The sequence below is a fragment of the Cariama cristata genome, unplaced genomic scaffold, assembly GCF_000690535.1.
Source record: "Cariama cristata isolate BGI_N322 unplaced genomic scaffold, ASM69053v1 scaffold18284, whole genome shotgun sequence".
NCBI classification, from domain to species: Eukaryota; Metazoa; Chordata; class Aves; order Cariamiformes; family Cariamidae; genus Cariama; species Cariama cristata.
This window is the reverse complement of record NW_009613688.1, coordinates 3983-17177: the sequence shown is the minus strand read 5'-3', so window position 1 is coordinate 17177 and position 13195 is coordinate 3983. Positions and strand designations below refer to the sequence as shown.

The 13195-nt window shown below is 38.3% G+C and overlaps 1 protein-coding gene across 1 annotated transcript; it reads left to right on the top strand.

Annotated features, from left to right (window-relative positions):
- Positions 1-307: 307 nt before the first annotated feature.
- Positions 308-12357, top strand: GMPS (guanine monphosphate synthase; the record flags this gene model as incomplete). Its single annotated transcript, XM_009699124.1, has 9 exons — positions 308-459; positions 1111-1284; positions 2885-2990; positions 4065-4180; positions 5121-5246; positions 6391-6506; positions 8213-8343; positions 10061-10233; positions 11808-12357. Coding segments are annotated over 9 exons (1196 nt in total), but the record flags the coding sequence as incomplete, so codon positions are not given.
- Positions 12358-13195: the final 838 nt, after the last annotated feature.

Here is a 13195-nt window from a genome sequence, read left to right as displayed (position 1 = left end):
CCTGTCCCTGTCTCCACTGCCTGTGCAATGTTATAATAATCTAAGAGGGAAAGCAAGAACTGAAATTTCACATGGTTGCCTGGTTTCATAATACGAAAAAAATTGACTTCTAGAGTAGGTTAATAAGAAATAAAATGCTCTTGTTATAATTAATTCTTGAGGTATTGAACAGCCCTATTTAATAGTCAAAGGACTGGAATTATTTTTATTTTCTTTTTTTAAAGCAATAGAATGAAACTTATTTTTTTGCAACCTTGCATAAAAAACTTTACTGGCTTTGCCAAAAAATTCCTGTACTTTCATGCAGTGGTGAATGCAGCTCATTCATTCTATAATGGTACAACAACTCTGCCCATCTCGGATGAGGACAGAACTCCACGTAAAAGAATTAGCAAGACCTTAAATATGACTACAAGTCCTGAAGAAAAGAGAAAAATTATTGGTGACACCTTTGTTAAGGTAATGATTATAAATATTTGTTAGTTAGGGTTTGGGGTTTTTTTTAATGATAATTATTTCTAAATAACATCTTCTATGTCAGACTGTTTCATTCTAAAGCACTGTGCAGTTGGTGGCGTCGGTGGTCTCATCAGTTGTGGATGACCTAAGAAACCATTGGGACGTTACCCTAAGCCTGAAACTTTTGGCAGTCAACCAATGGTCATAACATGTTTCACAAGCATTGTACGAGATCCACCATCGCATTTAGATATAGTATGGTGGTTGGTCATTCATTTCTGTTGCATAAGCTTCCATGCAATGTTTTTTCACCTAATTGATGGGTAATGCGAATTGGGGCATGCTTCCGTTGCTTTGCTGAAGATGAGCCATTTTCCATCTGTCAGCAATCAGTGTTGGTGCTGCAGGGAAAATACAACATTTAACAGGCAGTGATGTTCCTGTAGTCTGAAGATATTTTTTTCCATTTTTTGTTCAACAAAATATGGGGTTATAGGGCTATTTCAGCAGTAGGCTAGTGACATAATTAGTCTTCCTGTTTGTGCTTTTGCAGCTCAGTAGTGTTTGTCAGGCTATCCATTGTCTTCCTTTAGGCCTTTGACAACCAAAAAGTGGATCGGAACGCTTTTCTTTTTTCTTTCCATCTTATAGATTGCCAATGAAGTTATTGGAGAAATGAATCTGAAACCTGAAGAAGTTTTTCTTGCTCAGGGTACCCTCAGACCTGATCTCATTGAAAGTGCTTCCCTTGTTGCTAGTGGCAAAGCTGAAGTCATCAAAACTCATCATAATGACACGGAGCTGATTCGAAAGTTAAGAGAAGAGGTAAATGAAAATGAGGACAGTGGTGTATCCTTCTGGTTTGCACAGATATGAAGCTGAGTATCAAAAATGAGCAACTTCTCTGTTTTGCTGGTATAACTGTCCCGTGTTGATGGGACCCTATTCTGACGAGGCCCTTTAGATTCTATTGTAATGTTTCCATTTATTACACTTCTTTCTAGCAGCTACATTCCCAAAGTAGTCAAAACTGTTTGAGTATTGTCCAGCATTGCCTACTGAGCAAGATGTCAACAGGTTGAACGTGGATTCATTCAGTGTGAACAGTGGTGTTCTCAACTGCAAGCTGTGTCCTTGCTCTTTTACATTTTAACACTCAAAACAAACCTGCATCCTAGCAAGGAAGCAGAGCGATACCAAATGCCTTTAGCAGGAGAGTAGTTTAAGACTTCTCAGACAACTCTATTGTGGTTCAGCTGGAATTCATGATGTAATGGGTCACTTGCTCCTTCTGTTGCATCTTAGTCTGAATGCTAGGGAATGGGTAACCTTTAGGTACTGATAGTCCAGATCTGGCACATCATGGATTCAGGCAAGAGCAGTGGCAGTGCTTTAGTGAAAAGATAATTGGCTCCTGTTGAGAGAGAGGGCCAAAATTATTCTTCTCTTGAACATCTAGTAACATTTAGCACTGCAAGCTTAGTATTCTCCTCTCTTGAGAGAGTGTGAGAATACTACATTTAAACGAGTTCAAATCTAGGGTAAGTTCCTTCAGGTGCCTCCAGGGATGAGTTCTTTTTGTTCTTATGCAGCTTCTGCATCACGTTACTAGTAACCTGATGGTCTGTCTGCCAGTGGTACGCTGGTGGCACACAATCTGTTTGCCAGTTGGCAATTTGAGGACCCACATATCTTTCTGAAATGGCCCAACATGGACATCTATGGATGACAACCAGGAGGTTGAAGATGATATGAACACAGGAGGCTGAACTGTCTGAAGATAAGCAGCCCAAGCCCTTTAATTGCACTCCCAGTTGGTCTGTTAGTCCAAAGTCCAGAAGAGCTTTTTGAATACCTTTCTTGTGCAAAGCTCTTAACTATTAGCTTATGAAGCAAAAGTAGGAGACTGCCCTGTTTTGCCTTTTCTGACGTTAGAATGGTAGATTCTCTAACTGTGTTATAAAATAAGAAAGAATTTGTGAGACATTACATATTTACCCCTTTGGAAGGTGCTCGGTTATTAGTAAGTGCCCAAGCATGGGTGATAAGGTATTCATTACTGACCACACTTCTAATACTGTACAAAGTATTTTCAAGGCTTTTAGATTGGTTTGAACATCTAGGGAAGAGAAGGAAGGTCTGAACTTCTGAAGACAGTCAGAGCAGACTTGACCTACAGCTATATTGACACTGATTTAGCCACTGATACTTCTAGCACAAACTTGAACTTCCTTGTCTTAGCCTCTGTCCGGCGACTGTTTCCACAAAGCCCACATTCACATGTACTTTTCTTTCCAGTGTTTATGCAAGTCTTGGCAGCCGATGCTGTGAAATGCAGGCCAGTTTGACTGCCATAACCTCAACATTTGAGGCTTTTTGTTTGAATACATAAGCTGGAGTGTAAATTGCTTTTTCTTTTTTTGAGGGCAAAGTAATAGAGCCGCTGAAAGACTTTCACAAAGATGAAGTGCGAGTGCTAGGGAGAGAACTTGGTCTTCCTGAAGAGCTGGTTTCGAGGCATCCCTTCCCAGGTATGAGAGTTGGTCTGTGCTACTTAGCGAAGGCCTACAGATCACATCAGTATTGTTTAGAACATACTTAATCTGTAGAATAAATTTATGTTGGAGGATAAAATTTACCTCTAAACAGGAAAAAACTGCTGGGTTTTTTAGTTTTTACTTGAGCAGCATCTTTTTTCAGGAAAAGAACATTTGAGAGCAACTTTATTATGTATAGAGATTAAAGGAAAAGTTTTATAATTGAGTTTGCCTTTAGGTATATTTGTTTCTTTTTAGTTGTATATGCCAAACCAAGAATTATCAGTGAAGTGCAGCTGAATGCTGCCTGAGCTGTGAAATGTATCTTGCTTGAAATAATGGCCTATATCTGCCTGCCTTTTTAAGGGGCGTTTGCTGTTTTGAAAATGGAGGATAACAACAGTTATCAATAACAACAGGAGGATAACAACACATGACAACAGTTCTCCACCAGAAAACATGAAATTATGTGATATAGCCAAGTCCACGTCCTTTTAAGTGGTGTATGTTTTTTCTCTCCATATGTTTTAAAATTGTCCTGCAGGGTGTGTAGTAGTCGCTGGCAGAGCGCATAGGCTGTTGTGCTAATGCAGCATCATCTCATGAAATGCAAGAAACTGTCTTCAGACATTTCCAGCAAATTACACGTGCTTTTGTATTAAGTACCTAAAGGTCAAATAGCTATCGAGGTCTTCAAAAACAATGGAGACTCAACTGTATGTTATAACCAATTCTTTCATCCCAGTCGCCTAGCAAAGGGAGGGAGGAGGTTCCTGTTCACTTTGGCTTGCCATCCACTGCACTTCATCGCCACTAACAGCTGCTTTAAACAACCAGCCAGTGTAAGGTGTAGGTAAATAATGCTTGAATGTACTGAATGGAAATACTGTTCTGGAATAAAGTGATTGTGTATTTTTTGTCTTGTAGGGTGTTAAGACAGTTGAAGTATAGGTACAATGGCAAAGCGTGCTGTACTCAATGATTGACCTGCTGTTCCAGATGCTGTCACATTTTGAGATGAAAGTCAGCTTTCCTGTTATTTAATGTCTTTTCCGCTTTGCACTGCAGGTCCCGGTCTAGCAATCAGAGTGATATGTGCTGAAGAGCCTTATGTGTGCAAAGACTTCCCTGAAACAAACAACATTTTGAAAATAGTTGCAGATTTTTCTGCAAGTGTTAAGAAGGTAACAAAACTGCTGAATTCTAATATGCATAAAAGTAGTATGATCATTCTGTAGTGGCCTGCAATGAAGTTTGAGCTGCTAGAAGTTTAGAACTACTTACTTGTGCTCTTTAAGGAGTAATGCATTCCAGTACAACTGACTTGAAGCCATTCAGTACAGTGCAGTAAAATGTTTTGCATCATGACTGGTGCAAGTGTTAAACAATTTCTGGAAAATGGAAGTTTATATACCTTTCAAACAGTAAATAAATTTTGTTTTAGCTAAATTTTGTGCAGACGAGGATTTCTGGAGATTTTTCCCTCCCTGAAATAATTGTAACTTTCTAGATTTGCATGCCCTAACAATCACTGAATGTCTAAATGAAAGCACAGGAGTGAGGCACTAGTGCTTGCCAGATGTCCTGAACAGAAACCTGAAGTTTTTAATTGATAATGTTTAAGTTTTCAGTCTCTGTTATGACCTTCATGATTTCTGTAAGCTCACTTGACCTAAAGTGCAGGGGGCTGGAAAGTTGTTAGCAGAGATCTGCTCTGTCCTAAGTTCAAAATTACTTCCAAAACACTGAAGGGAGTATTTCCTTGAAAATTGAGAATTGTAGCGTAGCATAACAGGATATTGCTTTGTTCTGTATCTGATGTAAACAACAAAAATGAAAAGTATAGCTTTGTGAAAAAAGAGAATGAGCATAGGAAAAGAGCTTCACCTATGGCCTTGGAGAGTTTCAGCTTAAACTACATGCAGTCCAATCAAATAAAACTGCTTTTGCTGCAATTGAGTTGTTAAATGAAAGGTATTTTTTAAATAGTTCCAAGGGGTAAATGTGGACTAAATTTAAGCAAACAGCTACTTAAATAATAATTTTATTTGCATGGTATAAGTTCTGTTTGAGTGCTTGGGGGCTTTAATTAATTAAAATTTATTTTTCTGTGTCATTGCACAGCCACATACTTTGCTGCAGAGAGTCAAAGCGTGTACAACTGAAGAAGACCAGGAGAAGCTGATGCAGATTACAAGCCTACATTCACTGAATGCCTTCTTGTTACCAATCAAAACTGTGGGAGTGCAGGTAAGTGGATTCATTCCAGGGGTGTTCTGAAAGATGCTTCCTAGCAGTGTGGCAGGCTGCAGTGGAGCATAATAATTGCTGCTTTTAGATTGAAAATAAAGGGCTTGACTCAAGAACATAAACTTCAAGTGACTGTGATACCTATGTTATTGTCATTTGTCGGTGCTGGTGTAGTGCAAAGGTGTCAAGATACCTGAATAGACACTTGAGTAAATGCCAGGTGTTGTATTTGAGGATATCATTAAGGTTGGATAATGCTGGTCATTTATAGGCAGTTTGTCCATGACATTCATCATCCTGTAGAGCTCTGCTGTAATCCTGTTGCCCCCTTTAAGGGTCAGGAATCCTACACTTAAGTTTGTCAAGAAACCCTGCTTCCTACATTTGAACATGCTTGTTGCCCTTTCCTGTACTTTTCCAAATTGTACTATATCATTATCCTTGAGAGGGAAGGAACCAGAGCCGTGCAGGCTATTCAGGATCTGGGAACACTTGAATCTGTGCAGTGTCGTAGTGTTTTCTTTCCTTTCGCTCCTTTGCTAATGCTATGCGCATTTTTGTGGACTGTCCTTTGGCGACAGAAATACAAACCAAATACAAATGCTGAGTTGGCATTGTCATGGCATTGCATGCAATAACTCGGAAGATTTCTTTACTGAGTAGTCATAGCTGTAAAGTACCTTTCTTTGCACTATCAGTATTGAATTACATATCTTGTTTAATATCAGCTGCTTAATCTTGTGCATCACTTCTGTAACTCTTCGCAGTCGACTTTTACTGTTTTAAACAGCAGTGTCAGCAGTAGATTTCTATACTTTCTCACAAGCCTTCCTCACATCGTGTCATGAAAACGCCAATACACAATCAGTCCCTATGCTCGGTCACCTTATATGAATCTTTCCATTCTAAATCTTATCTTTTATTCGCCCTTGTTAGCTTATGAGAGGTTTGTCATCTTACTCTGTTTTCTTGTTTGTTTGGTACCTCTCAGCATACTGATTTCAACAGCTTAGTGTCTGCTAAACGTTGGCACAAAATATAGTCCTGTAACCTACAGGATGAATGGGAAAGTGTTGTGAGCTATTTTGGCAGCAAAGTTCACATTCAACTATTGTGGTTTTGCTTTTTTTTTTTTAATTTATAGGGTGACTGTCGTTCATATAGCTATGTTTGTGGGATCTCTAGTAAAGATGCCCCACACTGGGAGTCTCTTATGTTTCTTGCCAGGCTCATACCACGCATGTGCCACAACATAAACAGGTAAGTATTTTGAATTTTCTTTATTTCTAATAATCTACTTAATATACGGAAGTTTAGAATGCACAAGCGTTCTCCTATTTAATCTATGGTATAATTTTTTGTGTGTGTTGGAGAGGTGTATCATACAGAGGTTAAAAATACACAATAAATCAGAACATAGGTTTATTTCTGGAATTGCTAGCGTGAAAAAGAAATTGATAGCCTATCTCCTAATTTTTTTAAGCACTTGATTAGACAGCATCCAACGTAACTTACGCAAAATCTTTTCTGAAAGATTCCAAGCCTGCTGATGAGTTGTGCTGTCATGCGGTATTTTGTTTCTTTTTTTTTTTTTTGCTTTGTGTCAAAAGGGAATTTATGTGGGACTGTCAGCTCTAATGGCATGTAGGAAAGCTCCAATGCTGGGCAGTTTAATCTTAATTGAGCTCTCTTGTGAATATGCATTTTCTAGCTGCTTGATTCCGTAACTTTTCTAGCAGCTGAAGTTGCGTAGATAGTAAATAATTTCTGGAGAATATATATCCTCCTTGCGTGGCCATAGGCTTTATGATGAAACTGCATATAATTGCTTATAGCAAAACTTAATTTTGTCACATAAGCGGCACCTACTGAAAGAGGTATTGTTCTTAAAGGCAAGATCTTGAATTGCAAGATACTTCTTTAAACACTAAATGCAGAGGGAACAAAAGAAGGCATAAAATCAGCATTGCGTGTGCAATTTCGAAGTATGTGCTGGATTTACAGCATTGCTGTCGTCTTTAAGCTCTTTTGGATTTAATACTGCCCTCCTGAATATCCCACATCTCTGGGAGTTCTGCTGTACCAGGGTATGTTTTCAGAATCTTTCATTGCTGTTTATAGGGACACTGAAGCTGGCAGTTTGAGGAGTGCACTGAAATAGTTGGTCTTCTGCCCAGCTATGCTTGCAGACTTTCTATTACAAACAAAAATACAGAATGTAAAGCTTGCGTATTTTTCTGCTTTGGATTTTAGACAAGTATTCTTGGTTTGTATCTACAACCTCAAATAACTTGTGTGAATATGTCATAGTAAATCCTTGTATGAGGCCAGTCAGACAATATTGTACTTTACTTTTTGTTCTGCAACATTTGAGACACAATGAATGAGGTAGACAAAGCTGATGTGACTGGTTTGAATTCACAAGATATTTTATTACAGGTATAGTTATGTAGACTTATAAATTGCAGTGTTAGTGCCCTGTGCTGAAAACACAACTATTCATTAACAGTAAGCTTTACTATTTAATGGTATTTTTTGAGGATTTCCCACTAGGAGAGAAGGTAGAAATCGTAAACCCTTATTAAGTAGCTTTCTTAGAATAATCTTAACTTTTACTGACGTCAAAGTAAAATTGAAAAAAACCCTTTGTGATACCACTGAGTTAGTATTTCTGTTTTTTTTCAAAGGATTATTCTCTTGAATAAGTAATACTGGGGCTATTGCTAGTCTGTAGCAAGCCAAAATAAATTAATACATCTGACTTCCAAAGCTAGTACGCATGTCATGTTTATAGAGTATATGCATGAAGTTGTATTAAGCTCTAGTTAGTAGCTAAGGAGCAAAATCAAATGCTTTTTTTCCTAATTTTATTTTCTCACTGCGGTATGAAAGATGCAGTCTTTAGGCAATCTGGTTTATTCAATGTACACAAAATGTGTTTTTCTGCCATCCTGTTTGTTTTCCAGAGTTGTGTATGTGTTCGGTCCACCGGTCAAAGAACCTCCTACAGATGTCACCCCCACTTTCCTGACAACAGGAGTCCTCAGCACTTTACGTCAAGCTGATTTTGAGGCTCACAATATTCTCAGGGAGTCTGGTAGGTACTTCGCCTTATCTCATGGATTAGACTCTTGTTTCGAGATCTCTGCAAACCTAATTGGGTATAGTTGCAGTGGTACTGTCAAAATCTACAAGCTTCTTGAGTATCTCCAAAAAAGTTAAATTAATGGAGTTGACAGGCAAGAGCCTTTTCTGAAAGTTGTAGAAGCTGATAGGGTAGCAATTCCTGTCCTTTAGATTTCTGCTAGCAGAATTAATTTTAGGGGATTTTTGGGGATTGGGGCTTGCCGCTGACACATCACAAAACTCAGATGTGATGCTTCACTGCAGTGCAAGCTTCTGCAGAAAGTACTGTTAGCCAACTGAAAGTCGATCAAATTACTTCTCTTTGATCTCAGTCATCAGTATTTACCTGAAGTAAATAAACTGTGTAAAGAAATTTGACATAGTTTCTAAATCGTGGGGGTTTTGTGGAAAGAAGGGAGCCCAAATACTAAGTTTCTAGTAGTGATGATGCTCACCTGTGGTGGTTTCATATTTCTTAAAGTAAAAGCTGTATTTGTAAACCTAATCGCGTCAGGCTAGCAGATGCTAATACTTCAAACCGTTAACATCCAGGGAGCATTCAACACCCTGTGATATGGTACGCAGGCAGAGTCTGGAAATACAGTAGTTCTGAAATTCAGTAAATTTTTTTTACTTAATTACATTTGAAGATGCAATATGTGTAGGAAGCAGTTCATCAGACTTGCCTATATTTTGTATATATCTAGTTACAAAGGATGTCTCTTTTTGAGAATACATACTCTGTTTGCAAGACTGTCTTAACATAATTTGTCCAAAAATAGCCTCAAAATGCTGAGGATAACACTGTCAATCGTGTTTGTAAACCTGTAGATGTCTTGCTAACTTTTGGCGATGCTTGGCTTTGTGTGAACGAATCGCTCCCAGAAATAAGACTTGAGTTACCATTTAGTGAAAAAGACTTTTTGTACCAACAGCTCAAGCCAGTGCAAGCAGAGAGTGAGGGCCTGCATCAGTGTTAGACGGGCTTTGCAGGCTGCCACGCACCTGTGTCTCAAACTTTTAGATCATTTAAACAGTGAAATTAGGGATCTGTGTATTGGCTTTCGGAAGGACATATTAAAAAAAAAAAAAAAAAAAAAAAAAACAAAAAAAAACCAACAACAAAAAAAACCAACAAAAACAAAACCAAAAACACACACACAACCCCCCCCCCAAACAAACAAACAACAAAAAAACAAAACCAAAAAACCAACCAACCAAAAAAAAAAACCCACACAAGTGAGAGATGATTGTCTGCAGTTACCCGTCAACCACGGGCAACAGGGATACCTGAGAACTTTCTCTTCAATATGTCACAGATACTTGTGAACAGGTTTTTACTGGGCTTGATATGGGGATGGATAAAACTCCATGGTTATGTTATATGAGAAGGAAAGTAGATCTTAAATTGCATTCACAGCAAATTCCAGGGATAACGGAGATTATCTGGTTTTGTTCTGCGTGCCTGCAAATGCTGGAGATGATTTCAAGTGGCAATTTGAGTAGTTTTAGTGTATTCACCGAGTGGGGTGATCTGGGGTGTGGTAGCAGTAGGTAAAAGATCTCAGAAGATGTAAATGTAGCTTCTAGTATATAGTTTGAAGTACAGGTGGGCAATTCTGTAAAACTTCTATCACGCTTGTGTCTTTAAACCAAACTAATGTATGTTGTACTATTATTTTCTGAAGGTTATGCCGGAAAAATTAGCCAGATGCCAATAATACTGACACCGTTACATTTTGATCGGGACCCCCTACAGAAGCAACCTTCCTGTCAAAGATCTGTGGTTATTCGAACTTTTATTACAAGTGATTTTATGACTGGTATTGCAGCAACTCCTGGTAATGAGGTTCCAGAAGAGGTAATATGGGTTTTCAAGTTTCTTTTCAACTTGAGCTAGTATTGTAGTTGACTCATTTTGATCTTCTTCCCTCTCTTTTGATTGCTTACCTTGACATTGATTTTATTGCAATTTTTTGTCTCTTTCATAGTATTCGTTAGGAAGAATATGGTGGTGTTTTGGGAAAAAAAAAACTATAACAAAATGAGAAGCTAGCAGATGGATATGACAAACTTAAAGGCTTTCCAGCAGAGTTGAGCCAAAATACCATCAATTAAAAAAGAATACCCCAAGCATTCCTCGGATTTTGAAATTAATTTTTTGCATTAGTAGTTGGAAATGTCCTAACTTACAGATTTGCCCCTGATTGCCAGTTCTGATTTTACTGGAACCTGCTGTTTGGCATCTCAGTGTGGTGTGTTTTATTTAGGTCACCAAAAGGATTTAGGAATCAAGTTCAGGCATATTTTTCTGGGAAACTTTATCAGTTTCAAGTACTTTCTTTGTCTCTCCAGGAATGCAGATGAAGAACGGGATTGACTTTTTTTTTAAGCAGATTTTAAAAGCATATGGGTATTGTTTAGTAATTGTATGTAACTGGAGTCTTCTACATTAAGGCAGCTTATCGATTTAAAAAGAAAAAATTCAAGGTTAAGTTACCATGTGAACTTTTCCATTATATAAAACAAGGATTCATTTGACTTGGAAGTTTGTGTTTAAAAACAAACGAACAAAACAACCAAACACCACAAAAACCACACTCAAACAAAAAACCCCACATTTTTCAAAATGTAAAATGATCGCTTTAAAGCTAGGTAATAATGTGGTAACAAAACAGTAGAGGTTATGGAGAATACCTGTATTTATGGGGAAAATAATCATATTTGATTAAAAATTTTCTGTGTTTTTTTTCCATGGAGAGCAATGCATTAGTTTGTTGGCAGTATAAAACAGCATGTCATGTAAGTGGCACTGTTGTGAACTGTGGGACTTTTAAGGAAGCTAACTTCTAAGGATCAGCAAATTCTCATCCAGAATACTTTTGCTAACATGAATTGATTGTGAACTCTGGAGAGTAACTCAGTGGAAACTTTCCTTTCGATGCCTCTTTCCATCTGTTTTTTTTTTTTTTTTAACCTTTAGAGCTCCCTTTTTTTTGTTTTGAAAGGGGTTTCAGGCAGGCTGTTCCTTTTTGTTCGATGGTGGTTCAGCTGGAGATGATGGTCTGAGAAAAGTCTGAAAAAGATTGATAGTAACTCATAACAGCGTATGTTCCTGCTAGGCTTTCAAGAAATAGTTTTGAAGCTGAAGAACTGCTGCCTTGAGGGAAGTGTATTGCGATCAGCTCCCTGGTTTATTATCAGTGCCAAAAATGAGCAGGTTCCAAATGCAACTGCAGATATCGTGAAGCTAGAGGTTTTGTTTCAGTTGATTTTATTTCTTAATTTGGTGGTAATAAGCTAATAGCTATAGGCTCTTTCTCTCTTGTGTATTAGAATTAGTGTGAGGAAAGTTTTCCTCTTTTTGAGCTTTTCATCAGATCTGTTTTGTGTGCTTGCTTCTGATTTTCTTTTTTTTTTTTTTCTTCACAATAGGTTGTGTTAAAAATGGTGGCGGAGATTAAGAAGATTCCCGGCATTTCTCGCGTGATGTATGACTTGACATCAAAGCCACCAGGAACTACGGAGTGGGAGTAATTAACTTTTTTCTATTAAAGTACTGTGTGCAGTCTAAATCATATCAGAAACCATTCCCAGTGTTGACATGCAGTACTGTGAAAGAGTGACTGGAGCTGCTACATCGCATCAGATTCCTCTCCTGGAGCATAAACCTGCAGTTAAGAGCTATGCTGGGGATAATAACTAAGTGGGCCTGAGGATTTGTACGGGTAAAAATCATGGCAGCATTGCCGGTGCGCAGACAGATTCCTATTGCTTTTGCCTTTGTCTTACCGATTCTTCCTGTTTTCATGTGTTTTATTGTTAACTGTCATTTCAATGTCTCTTTCTTTTTGTACACTGTGTAAAAAGAGACAGTTTATTTACTTCTACCAAAAGCATTCTTAGAGCCTAAAAATGTAAAATGAATTATCTGTGACCAACTGCTTTTGAACGGATTTATTATAAATAAATATTTTGCCAAATGGAGTAGTGGGTACTGCTGAGTTGTGGAATTACTGTGTATCTGTTGTATACTGTTAAGCTTGTTCTATATTGTTTGACGTAATAGCCCACGGCAATAACATTGAGCTCCAAAAGAGCAATGCTAAAATATTATGAAATTACCTCTGTCTGTCTTTCTGTACTCGCTCCCTCTTGCATTGCTCAGTAGGTGTGCGTGTTGGTAACAGACGTGTATACGCTGGCTAATCTTTAGTATACACGTACTGCATGTATGCATACATCAAATTCCAGACAGTGAAGTATCTGTGTGCTTCTGGGGACTCTGATAGACGCGTAAAATGGGAGTGCGGTTTGGAAAGCTGTTGCACCAGAGCCACTGGATCTGCGAATCCTGTTTCTGTCCTCCGACGCTTGCGCAACAGTCCCTTTGCAGCCTGGTGCCGATGTGCTTTCCTTATACTTGATGGCAGTTTATTTTCTACGCATTTGCTTTTACAGGAATTTTTTTTTAGCGTGTATTGTACTTAGCTTTGTCTTTAAGATCATTGTAGTCATTAGTGTGGAGTCATGGTATCGGAAGTGACTTACCCAATCCATATAGATCCCTGCCGTCATCCGTATTCTGCTGTTTATGTAGTTGAGTAAGCAATAATTTGAGAGATGGTGACTTTGGACACCTGTGCTTTTTTGATGTATTGAGGCAGAGCTATTTCCATCCACCTGAGAATTTTGAGCATGCCCTGCGATTGCTGTCTGTGAAAGTAACAGTTAAATTCTGACCTGAGCAGCTTGCTGGGTGCCTGCTGGGTACCTCCGCTTGTGGAACTGTAACCGTGTATCCAGGCTCATCCCTCTTGTTC